This window comes from Parasteatoda tepidariorum, chromosome 9, assembly GCF_043381705.1.
Source record: "Parasteatoda tepidariorum isolate YZ-2023 chromosome 9, CAS_Ptep_4.0, whole genome shotgun sequence".
NCBI classification, from domain to species: Eukaryota; Metazoa; Arthropoda; class Arachnida; order Araneae; family Theridiidae; genus Parasteatoda; species Parasteatoda tepidariorum.
Window position 1 is genome coordinate 24,167,304 of NC_092212.1, and position 17,651 is coordinate 24,184,954.

The 17,651-nt window shown below is 26.4% G+C and overlaps 1 protein-coding gene across 4 annotated transcripts in view; it reads left to right on the top strand.

Moving 5' to 3' along the window:
• LOC107443208 (sorting nexin 33-like protein SH3PX1) overlaps positions 1-17,651 on the top strand; it is a 38,181-nt gene that overhangs the window by 17,348 nt on the left and 3,182 nt on the right. The window contains exons 1-13 of one of the 4 annotated variants that reach the window (XM_043052968.2): positions 839-995; positions 2,523-2,675; positions 5,684-5,802; positions 5,951-6,041; positions 6,826-6,951; positions 7,538-7,652; positions 9,765-9,895; positions 11,750-11,853; positions 13,249-13,352; positions 14,691-14,768; positions 14,876-14,952; positions 16,062-16,151; positions 16,860-17,066. In XM_043052968.2, the coding sequence (XP_042908902.1) occupies positions 963-995; positions 2,523-2,675; positions 5,684-5,802; positions 5,951-6,041; positions 6,826-6,951; positions 7,538-7,652; positions 9,765-9,895; positions 11,750-11,853; positions 13,249-13,352; positions 14,691-14,768; positions 14,876-14,952; positions 16,062-16,151; positions 16,860-17,066 (1,428 nt within the window). In that variant the 5' untranslated portion in view covers positions 839-962. Of the gene's footprint in view, positions 1-838; positions 996-2,522; positions 2,676-5,683; positions 5,803-5,950; positions 6,042-6,825; positions 6,952-7,537; positions 7,653-9,764; positions 9,896-11,749; positions 11,854-13,248; positions 13,353-14,690; positions 14,769-14,875; positions 14,953-16,061; positions 16,152-16,859; positions 17,067-17,651 lie in introns of those variants that run through there. The other 3 variants (XM_071185395.1, XM_043052965.2, XM_043052967.2) reach the window with 3 other exon arrangements.

Below are 17,651 nucleotides of genomic sequence, written 5' to 3' on the forward strand. Positions count from 1 at the left end.
TAAGATCTATTAAGAAGCATTCATTTTACAATGGCAAAATAGGTACAAATAATCAACTTTTTAAATGAATATTTCTTGGTTATTATAAAATATACCTAAAAGAAGAAGATAATTTGTATTTAAATAACAGATTTAACCACTTTTCTTCAGGAATTAATTTTAAAAGAAGCGCATTTTACAATTTCAAAATATGATTTAAGCTTATAAATAATGATTTTAAAGTTTGTACAAATTGAAAACTGAATGCTATTGAAAATTCTATACACATAATATTTTTATCCCTTTTTAAAAAGAGTATATCTTTTTAGTGTGTTCTGAAGAATCATTTAGTAATCATATTTATTACATATACATATTTATACATATTTTTTTTCCCCTTCAGTTCTGAACTATTTAGTAGAATGTATTTTGAAATTTATATTTTTAAATGGACTATTTATTTTCTTTTTATTAAAATGTAACATTTTTATTATAAAATGTAGCTTTTATACAGAGAAAATCTATATCATACTTAATGTACTCTTAATATTGTAAGTAAAATATGAAATAGTTTTAAATAAAAGACTTGTGATTTGTAACTGATTTATTTATTTTTAAACAGGTTCACTTTGTTTTGATTCTTTGATTTAATCATTATTTTTTTTATTTACATTTCATTTTAATAATAATTTACATTTGGAGAAGAACTATTTGATATATAATATACATTAATATCTGCTTGTTAATGTTATTGTAAAGGTTTCATTTTATCTGTAATATGACCTTGGTTCCATGGCTATGATAAGATAATGAATAACTTTTGTCTTTGTCAGATTAAATGCATTGTTAAAAAATTTTATTAATAAAAAGCAAAGACAAATGAGATGACATGAGTCTTTTGTCATTTGATAAAGAAATATCATTTTGAACTTCAAATTTACACTGTTAGCTTCTGTTGATTGAATTACTTGTACGATCTCAACATGAGTTTTGCCGAATACGAGGATGTAGATTTGGTATTAATATAATAATTCTAACTAATTAATCATATTTGGAGTATTTATTAATATCATAACCTTGTTAAAGTTTCAAATTTTTTAAAAAATTCAAATTACCAAGGACAAATTAAGTTTTTCTAAAATTGAAAAGGAAGTTAAAATTGTTAATAAAAATTCTTTTTTTTATTATTAAGAATAGGCTGTTTGTGTGGTTTAAAATTTTAATCACTTTTTGAAAGAGGATTTTATTTTCATTAAAAACATTTAATGTTACTGTCTTAAAGTTTAATATTTATGTTTACATTATGCCAAATCCTATTTTAGTTTTCTACAATATTGTTGCTTTTCTAAAAATGCACTTTTTGTTTAAAATGTTTTTATTTTTTCAAAGTTTGAAGGTCTGTAGTCAAGTTAAATTTTTATATTTGCTTAAATATGTAAATTAATGTGTCCTGTATCCACCTTAGGGAAATGTGAATTTTTCAAAGCAATTTTTTTTCATTTATTGATGAATATATTGTCTTAATTGTTTGCTTATTTTTTAGTATTTTTGTCTATTTCTCTCCACTAATTGTGTTCATATAGTTTTGTTTATGTAATACAATTAACAAATTTATTTTAGACAACTTATTTCTTAGCTTCCATTAATAAAATAGTTGACTTGATTGCTTGCTTCGACATGCTTGCCAAAATATGATCAAAAACTAAAGAAAAGAAAATGTTATTACAATTTATTTTTTTAAATCATCTACTATGAATTTGAAACTTATAATCAATGTTTCTCTTCAATAAATCAAATAATTTAAGGTGCATTTTTTCATGCTCATTAGTACTTATTTCAATCCCTACGTGCGTCTGGTAAAATTAAGTTTATAAATTTAACTGAAATTGATATAAATTATAATTGTTTTTTCTTTTCTTTTTTTAGCTACTTAGGTTAAATTTAAATTTCAGTTCATTTGAAATATTTGTAAAAAATTACAGAAAATTTCTAATTACTCTATTTAAGTTAGAAGAATAGAATTCAATAATTGAAAATATGTATATGTAAATAGATATATAAATAATTGAAATTCTTATAGTTATTTAAATTTATGTTTTAGTACTTTGATGTTTCTCTAAAAACTCGTTAAAATGGTTAAAATGTTCATTTGATTAAAATGACACTGATCCCGTTATGTACAGGATTAGTCTATATGATTCATTGGATTTCAAAGGACTTTATATTCATAAAGAAGGGTGATACATGTGAATACATACGTAACACTCACCAAAATGTCTGGAACATTCTATAAATGTTCAATGTTTGTGCCCTTTGCTTCTTGGTATTCATTTAATTCTTGTAATTGATAATTTGTTTTTACAAATGACGGTTTTATCCCGTTTTTTCTTACTATATGGCTGAAGGACATATTTCTAGATTAAAAGCATATTCACATCTGAATATTTAATTGTTAGAAATCGATTGTTGTTCTGATCTCTGCTTTATTTTTGATAACATTTAGAATAATTTAAGCTTTGATAACACAGGTAATTCTTTTACAGGTTACTAACAGTCCTCCCCCACCTTCGGTGCCTCCTCCTCCTCCACCAGAAGATTCTCATTTGAATACCTACCCAAATACAGTCTTACCTGCAAATGATGCCGTTGATGATTGGGATGATGACTGGGATGATGATGATTCTGTATATAGTCAGGTTTATGGTTATCTATTTTAATGAGCAATGCACATGTATATCTGCTAACTTGTGGAATTAGGCTTTATAACAATGTAGAATTACAAACTTTTAATAAAGCTGGAAGGTATTACCATGGAAGTTTAAAATAATGTTTCTAGATAATTTTTTTTTATTGAAAAGATAAATTTGAACAGTTCTTACAATAAGCATTAAATAATAATTGTATTTTATAACAAAACTAAGCATTCTTTGCTGCTGTCAGACAAATATTATGTATTCAATCTTAGAGCAAAACAAGCAAAAGTTTATATTTATCAATTTATAAAGATTGGAGCTGTTATTTATTTTCTGATTTTTCAAGGCTTCTCATAAATTCATTTTCATAAGATTCTGATGTGAAACAGTTAAATTTGAATTCAGCTATTTTATATCATGCTGAGCTTCATAAACAAATGCCTAATTTTCAAATTTTTTGTTCCAGTTTCAAAATTTAACTGTTAGCAGATATAAATGTAGTTTTGCATTATCATGAATGCACACTGTTAATAATTTCAGGAAAAAGTTTAATACTTACAAGAAAAGTACATACGTACCTCAAATTGCTGTTGAAACCGAGTTAATCTTAAAGTGAATAGCATGTTAGAAAACCTTGGATAGGGTACAAATTAGCCGCCTATAGGGTAAAATATGTCCCATCAAAATTTCAGTTCATCTTCCCAAGTTTTATTTTATCATGGTGCAATGGCTAAGCTGTCTTGACTTCAAATCCTAGCTGGAACAGTTAAATTTTATCTCTAATTTTCTTTTTCAAAAAAGGTTGATAACCATCTGATATTTTATTCATTTTATAAACTATTATTTTTAAATTTAAATGAATTTTTAAATTTTTTTTTGAAGTTGAAACATATTTATTCTTTGTTTAATTTGAATTTCAAATTACAATATTTTTAAAATTCTCTATTTTAATTTAAAAATAAAAATAAAATATCTATTAATTTATTTGTTTTGAAAAATTTAAATCTTTAAAAAAATTAGTTTAAATTAAAAAGTAATAATTTTTAAATTGAATAAAACATATTAAATAGCTACCAACCTATTTTAGTAAAGAAAGTTAGAGATAAAATTCAATTGTCCCAGTTGGGATTTGATTTCGGGACCTCTTTGGTAGAAGATTGGTAGCCAAACTGTTAAACCATGATTACAAATAAGTTGGGAAGCTTTTGTTCGTTTAAAATTAAATGAACTTAAACTTTAATGAGGTATTTTTACCCTAGGGGCAGATTAGGCAGTTAATATGTATCTTATTCAAGGTTTTCAAACATGACCTTTCATTTAAACTTAACTTTGTTTTAATGTAAATTTTTGAGATGTGTATTTCCCTTGTTAGAATTAAATAATGCATTGTTAGCTATCTTAATTGTTCTCAAACTTAAATATAATTAAATGCGTTTTGAAACTATTTTTAATATACAGTATTACTAATATGATACAAACAGACAAGTAATATGATAATGCACAATTTTTGTTCTTTTTTTTAAATTTATTAACTGTGTAAGATTTTAGAAGTAGTTATCAGCAGATATTAGAAAATAAGGTCAAGTAGCCACGGTATTGTTCAAGAATCATAGTAGCCAGTTCCAAAATTTTTATCTTATTTGTTTTAAAATCTGGAATTTTAGTTTTTTTTTTTTGCTGATTATGTCTTCAATATTAATCTAAAAAATTTGTTTAATTTCAATTTTCTTTAGCGTTAGATAGCTCAAGTAAATTAAAGTTAAACTATGCTCTATAGCTAATCATTAATCTCATAGACTGTAAATCAAAAATGTATTTAATTTTGTTTCAACTTAATATCAAACAACTAATTGCTTAATGAAAATGCTCCTAAATTTTTAATACAACTATTGGAACATTTTTTTTAAGAGGCTGCTCTTCTCTCAAACGAACTCAACTGTCAAAGGGTTGGTGACGAGTAGAAATTTTTTTAAATATGCTCTTCCTCTTTATTTTATTTTCACAAATAGTCTGGTATTTACTTTATTCAGCAGTGCCTTTCAATGCATGTAAAGTACAGGGCTGTCACCCAATCCGAATTAGAGGTATAAAGTGTACGGTATTTTAGATTTTTTTTCTGACAAAATTGTGCCAATACTGTTCTGCATTTAGCAACTTTCTAAAGGTAGTTAAATAGTATACGATTGTTTGTTTTGAGATTTTTGAAAAACGTCTTTGTGCAATTTACGTTATAAGAGTTTTTTAGCATCATCCAAATCAGTTTAAACTGTAATAAACTTAAAATAAAAAAATAAATACTGAAAAATATGTAGTTTTAAATTACTTAATAAAAACAACAAATTGCGTATTTTTATTGCTTTAGAGATTTAAGGTAAATTACATAGAAGTTCCTATAAATTAGTATGCGCTAGTTCTCCTAATTTAATAAACTGATCCCTTTATTTTACACTTTTTTTTCTTTTAACGGAATATGCTGTTGTACAATACTATATCTGCAAAAGTAATTAAATATATGAAAAATCACAGGATCAAAAATATAAAAAAATTTACCTAAAATCATAAATGGAGAGGGTAGAAACGTTTTTAGCTATACTTCATTTTTATAGTTAAGTGTTAAAATTCAATGTTTGTAATCATTGAAAATGTTGAAATGTAACAGTCTACGGTTAAGGTGAACTTAGGACGTTAGTTTTAGTTAATATTTATTATTGTTTTTCTCATAAAATAATATTAAATATGCGTGAGCAAAATTTTATTTTAATTTTTTTTTACTCTCAAAAATAATTAATTTGCATTCATTTCCCATAAATTAGTTTATATCTTGCTAATTCATTAATTTTCTAACACTGTATTATGTTTATCATTAAACCAAACATTTGTTTGGCTTATAACAGAGCTTATACATGAGCTAGTTTTATTGCTAGCTGGCTTTATAGCTTTTTTTTTTTTTAAACTATCCTACTGTTATAAAATGTAAGTAGTTTTAATATTTTGTGAATATTTAACATTAGGAAACTCAAGGTGGTGCCCAAAATCAAGCTACTAATGCATCAATAGTCATTTCTAGGGAATCAAGAGATTCCTTGAAACCATCAGATAATAGAAGTATTTTAAAGAAAAGTTTTAATAGGTAATTATTTTTTGTTTAAATTTTTTTTTACCTCATTCTATGAATATTTTTTAAAAATTTTAATACAATTTGAAATTTGAATGTTTCATTTAAAAGTATTTTATACAATTTTTATTGAAAAGCAATAACAATCTATTATTTTTTTAAGGTTTTCTACTTTTGTTAAATCTGGAGGTGAGAGCTATATTTTAGGTGAAACCAATCTCACAGTCCCAACTGAACAATGTGTTACTATCATCGTAAGTTAATTACTTTTGCTTCTTTTAAAGTGTTATGTCTATTAATTTGATTGTACTGAACAACATGAAATATTTCCATTAGATGAAAATGTGTTTTGTGTAGTTTTGTTTGAAAATTAGGAAAATGTAATTTTTTTTTCATTTACTACGTACTATTTTTCCAAACTTCTGCATTTTAGCCCGGTGACTTTGCATATTTTAGCAACACAAAATGGTAGTTTACAGACAAAGAAAAGGATCTCTCATTGCAGAGGGACCATTTCTAACTTCGCAACTATTTTTGCAACATTTCAGGCCACAAAACCTTCATCTACCTTCTCACAGTTTAGAAGCTCTTGGTGCATTAGGAAGCAAGATATTCAAAGTTTAGCAACCTTTCTGCTATAAAAATGAGGGTGGACCATTTTGGTTTTGACATAAAAACCAAGCACATTTTGTCTGTACAGAATCACACTGTAAAAACGGGGTAAAAAACCGAAAATAAAAAGGTTTAATTTTGTTGTACAGTGTTATTTTGTATTTTATTTTTAGTTTTATATAATGTGAGGCATGTCAATCTTAATACCTTTTGAGGTATTTCAAGATATTTGATAGCTGCCATGCTAGCATTCCTCTTGTTGTACCATAAGCAGTTGTGAGATTAAGAAAAGATGATATTAATGCTAAATTCTCTTGTCTTCTTTATAATCTGTCAGAATTTACTACATTTTGGAATTAATTTAATTGTCTTTCTTAATTGTTAAAAAATTCAAATGTTTCCCTATTCATGTTTTTTTTTCTCCAGGAGAATAATGGTGAAATAGTTTGGTTGGAAAGCATGTCTCCTTACACTGTCATTGTTGATTCTCCCAACAAAAAAAGCAAATTGAAAGGTCTGAAAAGTTTCATAGCTTATCAACTAATTCCTTCTGTAAGTAAATATTAAACAACTTGTGTATATTTATCTTTATTTTTTAACAAAGAGTGTCTGTACAATCAAAATTTTAACAAATTGAATAATTTTTCTGAGCCAAAAATATTTGTTTACTTTTTTTGATATTTTATAATTTTTAATCAATTAGTCACTAATTTATTTTAAGAATTTTTTGATTAAAAAAATTATAAATCGTAATTTGTATAGCTTTTTTAAAATTTTTTTTAGTTGTATTTATTATTATAAAAACTTAGACAAAAGCAAATTTTTTGTCAAAAATCGAATGACTCTTAATAAATGAGTGTTTTAGAGATAAAAAAAGAAATTACTTTTGTGCTATCAAACGCAAACGTCTAGACATGCTTAAACATATTTTCAATAAAAGAGACAAGTATACTTATTCATTATTTTTCCAAACTATTAATCAATTATGCTTAAATTGAAACTTTTTTTTAACGCTTGTAATTTTTCGTTTTTTATTAATCTTAAAATAATTTTTTAAAATTTTGTGTCACTGTCGTTGCTTGTCATTGAGTCTATGCATTTTATGTTGGTAATTTATTATTATCATTTTTTCCCCTAGTTTAATAATATAGCTGTTAGTAGAAGATATAAGCATTTTGATTGGCTGCATGAAAGATTGGAAGAAAAGTTTTCTCTCATACCAATTCCTCCCCTTCCTGATAAACAAATATCAGGTACATTTTATATTAGTTATTTTTGTTTATTATTCATTATACGAGATGTATATTTTTGATGATTATTTCTGTCTCACTTAAAACCTTGTATTTTACCAATTTATTCTTGAATAGTAAATTTCCTGCCTGTGTTACCACTAATGTTCAAAAGCTTTTAATATACTTATTAACTAGCTAATCTGCTGATAAAGTAAGGTAATCTGTTAGAGTGAAGAGTCTTGAGTTTTCTGTAATATGTATTGTGCACGTTAATGGTTTCCATATTTTTAAAGTTCAATAGCTTGTCTGTCTCATTCTATCTACTAATTTGCTGATTATTTGATTGTATTTATTGACTTTCTTCTTTAGATATATACAGTCATCCCCACTTAATCGCATATCGGATAATCGAATAACCCGCTTATACGAATGAAATTTAATGGAACCAAATCATTTTATCTGAAACTAATGTTAAGCTTCCCCGTTTAACCGGATATTTGTTGTCTTTTTGTCCCCGCCTAATTGCATTAAAGGTACTGAAAAAAAGAATTTTTTTTTTTTTTGAGAAATGTTTCACCAGCTAAAATGGAATTTCCGTTTAGCTCAAAATAATAAAATAGCTGTAAAATAGCTCATTAATTGGGAATTTCCCAAGTTTCGAGAATTAGAAAAAATAACTAAGTAAAAGCAAAAAACAGAAATTCTGAATTTATTTGAAACGGATACGCAAGTCATGAAAGTCTTTGTAGAAACTCAAAGAGAAAATTTAATTTTGCTAAATTGACGAATTAAACAGGTATAAAAACAATCTTCAATTATAGACTTTTTAAGAAGGGATCAACTAATATTTTATTACCTATATTTTACTTTTCTCTAACATTGATTTTTTTTTGAACATTTATTTTTATGAAAATTTAAATGACATTTATATTTTGTGATACTAACACAGACAGTTTTAATTATAATTGTTTATTGAACATAAAACTGAATTTATTTGATCGAAACGCTGTAACTATGCATTAAATACCATTAAAAAGTAAAATTTCGCAAAAATTTAGAATTTAAGATTGAATATTGCACTCCTTTTTTAATCAAATAACCCGTTTAATTGCATAGATTTGGCTGGAACCGATGGTATTCCTTTAAGCGGGGTTGACTATATATATAAAAATAATAACAATATGTTAATTTCATTAATGGTAATAATATTTTAAACTCTGGTTTCTTTGTATTATATTTTTCATAAAGTGATTGATGATAAATTCTATTTTCTAATATGTTGATTGTTTGATTGTTAAGATTGCGAAAATTAAATAAATAGCATGTTAATTTTAGCATACAGAAACGTTGCTATTGTTTCAGAAAAATGTTATTTTCCACGATTTCTTAGTTGTTGATGTATAGATTATCTAGGTACAGATAATCTGTACATTGCAGATCACCTAAATTTAAAAAAATAAATTTTTTTTTTTGGCATTTTAATGCATTACCCTTGTTAATCTGCACATTTGCTAAATAATTTCTAGAATGACTAATTTCTATACTTTAGCGGTAACAAATGTAAAAACAGGTTAACTTTAAACAAAAACTGTACATTTTAAATTACATTGATTATTCTAATTGCTGCATTGTTTGTTTTAGCAGAGTGAAAAAAAAATTATTTTTGCCATTTTATTACATTCTTATCAACTGATTTTATTTTGGTAAATATTATGTAAATAAAATAAGGAAGTATGCAAATTTTCAAACTGCTACATTCTGTGCACATCTGGACATTAATATTTGATTTGTATTAATATTATTTCACTCTGATGTTAATGTGCTTCATAGAAGTTTTAGTGTTAATACCAAGTACAATCGATGTCATCTAAAGTCCGATAATAATATATCCAACTATTTCTTAATGGTGTATTAGTTTTAATATGAAGAATTTTCATAATGCTTAGTTGAATAAAACTTTGTTTATTTTTCTTACTACATTTTTCTTCTGAATAAACAGTTTTTTTTCTCTTCAGTTTATTACATCATCTTTATGCATAATATTGATCTGTCATGAAGAGTAACTTCATAAAAGAAAGTCATTTTGAGAAAACATTGTGGAATTTTTCATTTGATTAATTTTCTATTTTTTAGGACGATACGAAAAAGATTTCATTGATCATCGTAAAAATCAGCTTCAAATGTGGGTAAACAGGATTTGTCGTCATCCTGTTCTTTCACAGTGCGAAGTATGGATGCATTTTTTGACCTGTACGGATGAAAAAGTAAGCATCTGATCTAATTCTGTTCTTATGATTTTCGTTGAAAAAAAAAGTACTATTCTTATTTTTATAATGTAATTGCTTTTTTGTTAATTTGCAAATTTTAAGACTTTAGTTATTTTTGTTGATTAGCATATTTCTAGAATTGAAACTTCGAAAAGTTATTTAAAGTAAGGGGAAAAAAAACGAATTTTTTAAACTTTGATGGTGGGAACGTTATGAATAATTTAATTCTATATCAGGGATGTGATTCTTCCGCAGATCGCGGATTTCCACTTTTTTTTTCTTGAGATTTTTCCATTTTCCTGCTAATTTCTGCTGAAATTTTTTTTGTACAAGTTAAAATATTTTATGAGGAATTACTTTTTCCGCAGAGCGAAAGTACTGAAGTCCTCATTTCTCCCTCTGAAGTTAGTCTACGATTTTCAAAGCTAAACAGAAAATTCAAACTACGTCCTGGCAGCTAACCCTTCTGTATATTGACTTATTTTAGCTATTCTCCGCTTTTACGCTCAGAAAATAAAATTTTCTGTGTTTTTATCTGTCCGCTGGATAGCTCGTATTTTCGTAATTCAGACGTGAAAGCAAACGAAAAAAATGGAGTTGGATTTGCTGTGAAAAGATTTATTTGCTCATTCGAATCTTGTAAATTTTTATTTATTATGTCTAAACAAAAGCAATACAAACAAGCCTTTTAGAATTCCCAAGTCCAGACTCTGCAAATATCTCGATTCTTATTCACGAGATTTTAATAGCAACCATTGATTTTCGTATTTTCCTGATTTAAAAGTTGCGCATTGCGATTCTTATTTACGCTATTTAAAAATCGTACATTATGATACTAATTCACGAGATTTAAAAATTCAATATTGCGTTTTGTACTTATGCATTTTAAAAATCGCGATTTTATTATCAAACATCGATTTTCGTATTTACCTGCTTTAAAAGTTGAACGTTGCGATTTTTATTCAGGCGATTTAAATATTGTACATTGCGATTCTTACTTACGAGATTTAAAAATCCAATATCGCNATTTTTAAAATCTCGATTTTATTATCAAATCTCGATTTTCGTATTTACCTGATTTAAAAGTTGAACGTTGCGATTCTTATTCAGGCGATTTAAATATTGTACATTGCGATTCTTACTTACGAGATTTAAAAATCCAATATCCCGATTTGTATTTAGGCGCTTTTAAAATCCTATGTAGCGATTCGTATTAACTAGAGCTTAAAATCCAATGTCGTGATTCGTTTTTGCGGTTGTAATATCAAACATCTATTTTCGTATTTATACGTGCTTTAAAAATTAGACATTGGGATTCGTATTCACACGATTTAAAAATTATGCATTGTGATTTGTATTTATGTGGTCTAAAAATTTCGCATCATGATTTGTATTTTCTCATTTTTTAAATTCGATATAGAGTTTCATATTCTCATGATTTAAAAGCCTCATATCGGGATTCATACTCTCTTAATAATTTAAAATCATGCATGTGATTCATATTCATACAATTTTGAAATTAATCATCGGGATTTATAATCACATGGTTTATAAGCCACACTTCTTTTGTCAAATTTTTGTTGTGTATATATAGATATTTGAATATATTGATTTTCGAATTATTTTTATTCAGAACTTTTTAATATTGGTATGTACACATATTTATGCTTTACAATTTATTTTTGACTTATATCAACTATTATATTTCGTAAAAATCAAGTAATTTAAATAATGCCAACCTTGATTTTTAGCCTCATAATAAATTGATGTATATATATTTATATTTTTGGTGAAACTTTTTTAACATTGACAATTTGTTCACTATTTCTTCTCCTTTTTTTCCCCTCTAAGAGATGGAAGGTTGGGAAAAGAAATGCAGAAAAAGATAAACTAATTGGAGGACCATTTTTTCATGCTATATCAACACCATCCACTCCTTTAGATAATTCAATGGTGTAAGTAGTTTTGTTCTTTTGATATAAAGAATTTTAAAAAAATTTCTCAGTTAATTAGAATTACATGCTTGAAAAAATTGAATTATAGATTTTATCTCATCGTGCAAAATAATTATGCAGATTAATTTTGTGAAATTAAACCTCTCTTGATTATTTATATTCAATCAGTATTATTCAAATATTTTGTTTTTATTCATACTATGGACGTGAGACAAAAGCAATGATGCTAATTTATAAGCAATGATGTAAATTACTTTACAAAGGGTTCAATATATTCACCAATCATATTTTTCTTGTTTGAAAATTGTGTTTTCTCTTTTTTTGAAGTGATGTAAGAGGTGGTTTATTTTAGAGTTAAAACAAGTCCAAGTGGTATTCACATTCTTGATTTTATATTTGCTTAGACGTAACAGTTCTTGGCTGCATGTAAGCAGATTAATGCTGTATGCTTGGAACTTAGTTAAAACTGCAAATTGATCAAATCTTAAATTAATCATTGATCTTAAATTAATCAAAGTCCTATAAAGCACTTTGTTTATAATAATTAAAACTCATGATGTAATTCTGAAAACAGAAGAATAAGGTTTTACAATTTAATTGTATCGTTCTTGCGAAAGAAAATTTCGAAATCTTGAAAAAGCTCTAAAGGACTATCTGAAAATTATGTGTTACCCTAAAAGATGTCATTTGAAAAAATAATTAAATGTACTTTTAACCTTTAGTGTATTATATTAATACTTGCACTTTATTGACTTAAAAAAACTGCATTAGTTTCTATTTTATCAGTTTTTTAAATCTTTTTAACATATAGCATGTTTTTCTCAAAATAAGTCTAGTATTTATGAATTACAAATAAATATTTGCTCCAATTTTTTGTCTTCATATTACAGCAACCTCATGTTATAACGTCTATTTTTGTTTGTACCACAGGGGTCGTTGTATTGAGCATGGACTGTTTATACAAATAATCAGACAGGGAGTTATTATCTTAAAAATATGAAGACCAGGGATTTTGCATCAAGCAGGTGGGATTGGTGTTATTTTGTAGGGACTTGTAGGGGGTTATACTGTGACCTTGAACCTCCTTGCTGACAATTATAACAAATAGAAAAAAAAGACTTATTTTCTTTAAGGAAGTATAACTAATGATACCGAGGAACAACTCATTTGAATGATCTTCATTTTATTCAGATTTATACTTTTCCTCCAATTGAACTGTTGATTGAAAGATTAGTTTGTCATAGTTTTTTTTATTTTCAACATTGTTTATTCTTCTATTTGTATTAGCACAATTTTACTGCATTTTTTGTTAATATGTTATGGTTTAGAATAAAATTTTAATGATTCATTTGCAACTTAATTAGTTTTAATGGCGTTTTCATGCTTTTCTTTCAGAGAAAAACAAATAAATCATTTCAATCTTTGCGTTATGAAAATGGATGATAGTGTGAAACAATTATTTAATGTAGCTATTGAACAGCACAAACGATATGCTGGGCGTGAGTATTTTTTTCAAAATTGCTCTAAATGTATATTGCTTATTTGTAAAAAATTATGATCAGTCTCAGAAATCCTTAATCTTTTTCTTTCATAAATTTTTTTAACTATGAATTATGTAAATGTTGTTAATATTTAGCATTATCTAAAATCCCAAGGTAGTGTTACTGTAATATTGTTGCAGTACAACCTTGAAAATCTGAACTTTAAAAAATTGGAAACTTTCAAAAACAAGCATTCTTTGTGCTAATACTATTGTCTCCTTATGTTCTTATTGTTTAACCTATTTTTTTTATAAGAAAACGTTGGAATTAATGTCAACTTTCTCTATCTGCATACATTTCGATTTATTATGCTCTATGGACCCATCAATAGTTTACGAAGGCAGTTATTTGTCATTGCCTTGTGAATCCAGCACCTGTACTGATGACACCTGAGCATAAATACTTAATTGTTATATAACTTACCCATATGGTGAAATCATAACTTTGGCATCTTTATTGGTTTAGGTAAGATATCTAATTAAGGTATATTTGAGTCTTTTGAAGTTACAGAACTTAAGTGATCAGCGTTCTTTTGGTAAAACAGAATTCATTAGCTATTGTCAACACATAATCATTATTATAATTGTGAACATATAAATCAAAGAAAAACTACAAAAATTTTTAAAAAAAATGTGAAGTAGGAAATTTTTTTATTTTTTTTCTACTAATAGTCTAAAAAAAATAATTTATGTTAGAGAATTGAATTGGTGGAACTGAATTGCCATTTTGTCCTGCTATGAATTTGTTTTTGGTATGAGCATAAGCTGGAAAAACAGTCTCCTATCTGTTAGTCAAGTCAAAGGGAAGCAGATTTACATTGCCTTCTCAGTGACTATGGGATATTAGTCTAAATGTCCCTCAGTAATTCAAGCACATGTTCTCTTAATATTGAGCAAATTGTAATACTCTGACTTTGCCTTGACCAGTAATGACAATACAAACAAGTAGTAATGACAGTCTAGTGATATCTGTACATTCAGAAAAATGCATGTTCTTCCTATCAATGTGGTTTGCTATTTTTTAGTCTATCTACCAATAATTTTATCTTCTATATGGTAAGCTTGTATTTATGTAATTATATCATCGAATAGCATATTGTCGTTGACTGCACTAACATTACCTCACACTCAGAAACCCTAATCTAGATTATATCGAATTACTGTTCCTATACTTTTAAAATTGTTATTAAATTGGTTTTAGAATTTTTTAAAAAGTATAAAATTTAAAATTATTTAAATTGTCTCTTTATTTACATCAGCCAAATTTGTTAATGTTTTATTAACTTTTGTTTTACAGCTGTTAGAAAAGAAATACAGCGGATGGCTGATGCTTTTAAGGAACTTGGGTTAGCATTTCAAATGGATCCCTCTCCTGGTAAAATAGTTCTCCTGAATTTATTTTTTTGTGCTCTCTTGTGCATTGTTTTATTATAAATTATTGAAAAAATGCCTTATTCTATCTTTTTTTTAATTATTTTTTAGTTTCTGAATATTTAACTACTGCTATCAAACACACTGCTGGTGTCTATGAAGACTTAGGGAAAATGTATGAGGAACAGGTAAATATTTTTTTAGGAAATGTTTTTAATTGTTGCTTTATTTATAAATGTTTAGTTTGAATAGGATAAGTGTATCTGAGGATGATTATTGATAAAATTATCAATGTATTGTGATTTATATATTCAATCTAGTATTTAACAAATTCATTTACTTAAAGTTGGCAGGTATTTAATTCTTTTTTGGATTTAAAATTTTCCTTATTTTTATTATTTTTTCTGATTCCTAATTTTTTAAAAATTAATCTTTTATTTTGTTATATTTCTGAGGATATTAAAAAAATTACCACTCTGCTGAAAAATTCCTACACTGCACCACCAATAAAATAAAATATTCTAACTCCTTCTTTTGAAATTCTCTTATACTTGACTCAGCATGTCTTGAACAACCTCAGCTGAATCTCTGAATGGGAAAGATGCAACTTGTGTTCTTATATGAGCATTGTTGTACAGTACCTTGGTCAATTATCAAATGAATCAATTTTTCTTAACATTTAAAGACACAATTAGAGGTATGAATCATTTGAACTGGTTAAAACCGATTTCTTACTTATCAAAATTGAGAATACTTTTGAAAAGCCCCTCTTTTAAGCTGTTACCATTTAAAGCCATTAAAGTTTGCCATTTGCAGACTAAAATTGCCTAGAGTTACACATGTTAAAGCGAAAATTAAAAAAATTTAAGTGTCGAAGATGAAATGAATTAAAATAAAGATAAAATGAATGAAAATAAATATAAACATGAAAAAAATTAGCACCGAAATATGACATTTTACCCAATATTTCAATGATTTTAAAAGATAAGGAAATCAAAATCTCATTAATGCATAAAAACCCTCATTCAGAAAGAAAAAAAATTGAATAAGTAAATTTGTTTTCATCTCATTAATGCATAAAAACCCTCATTCAGAAAGAAAAAAAATTGAATAAGTAAATTTGTTTTCATAAATCCATTAGATATTACAATTTATAATATTATAAGAGCATCTTTTAAAGCAAAAAGAAAAAAAATGAAAATGATTTCTGATTTGATGAAAATGATTGAAATATTTACTGCATTCATATGAATGCAGAAAATATTTAGTCTTATATCTTTTTTCTAATTTCATCCAGCCAAAATATGATTCTGAACCAATGGCTGATGTTCTTCATGAGTATAAAGGAATGCTTGCTGCCTGGCCTGATGTACTGCATATTCAAAAGGTATGAAATATTACCATTCTTTTGTGTTTGTAAGTAAAAAATGTTTATTCATTTAGTTTGTGATAAATATAATGATTAATATTGACGGTCTTAAAGTTATTTCATATTAAATATAACTTTTTGAACTTGACTTCCTTAGGTAGTACTTTTTATATCGATTTGATCCATTCCACATAAAAAATGGGATTATTGTAATTATGTGAACTTGTTTCATACTCTAATGCAGTGTTTCCCAAAGTGTGGTACGCGCATCCCCAGGGGTACGGGAGCAGTTTAGCGGGGGTGCGTGTTCTTGTGCGAAATATCTTACAACAAACGGAAATTTCAAAAACTTTTATTTAAAAACAAAGCTAGCAATGAAAATTTACGATTACGTGTTTTTCTATTGGCTATTTCTCACAGAGTTAACAGTTAATAATTAGTGGTGTTAATAGCCAGTTGTGATTTTTAACTTTTGTGCAATTTTTTTAAAGTAAAATATANTTTTGTGTTCGATTCCAGTGGTACACAGCGTTACGAAAAATTTAGAAAGGGTACACTAAAGTCGTAAGTTTGGGAAACACTGCTCTAATGTAAAGCAATTCAAAAATTAATTTATTCATTATTTTTCATTTCATTGTTATAACTATGAATAAATATTTGCAATTTTAATCAATTGCTTAGTAGTGCTTTATAAATTCAAATTAATGATTCATTTTTTGTTTTCAGTCTGCACTGAATAAAGTGGCAGAACATAAAAAGATGTATGAAGATGGTAAACTAAGTCAAGACGAAGTTGCAGCTATTAGTCAAAGAACTGATGTCATATCTTATGCAACATTAGCTGAAATCAACCATTTTCACCGTGAGAGGGTAGCATACTTTAAGACTATGATGGAGACTTATCTTACTGCTCAAATAGATTTCTATCAAAGGGTAACTATATGTTTAGATATTACACTTGGAATAAATTAGAAATATTGTTTAGAACGTTTTATATCAGTAACATCGAACGTTAGTACTTAAGGGATTAAGTTTTAATATTAAACTAAACTTACGTTGCAATTAATTTTAAAACACAGGCAAAAATGATAAGCCTAAATGATTAATCCAGTTTTAAAGGGCTGCTTATTTACAAATATACAACACACAAAGATAGATGATACATCAATAGATATATAATCACTGAAATTTTGGTACGAACAACTAACGCTCATTGTGCACCCTTAGTCACAAGACACACATTTCAATGATGAATCTCTATACCAGATCCATCCATATATTCAATTTGTTTCTATCAAACTTCATCACAGCATTGCAGATATCTTCTGAATTAACCTCAGCCTCATATTTTCTTGACCAATTCTAATTTAAAAAATTTCTTTTCTGTTTTTTGCTTTGCATTGTGACCTGTATTTAACCCCTTTGAAAGATTCATTAAATAATAAAAAGCTAGGTAATTAAAAAATACTTTCAATTACTAAAAAAAAAAGTCCAGTGAATTATTTAAAGTTTTTTTTT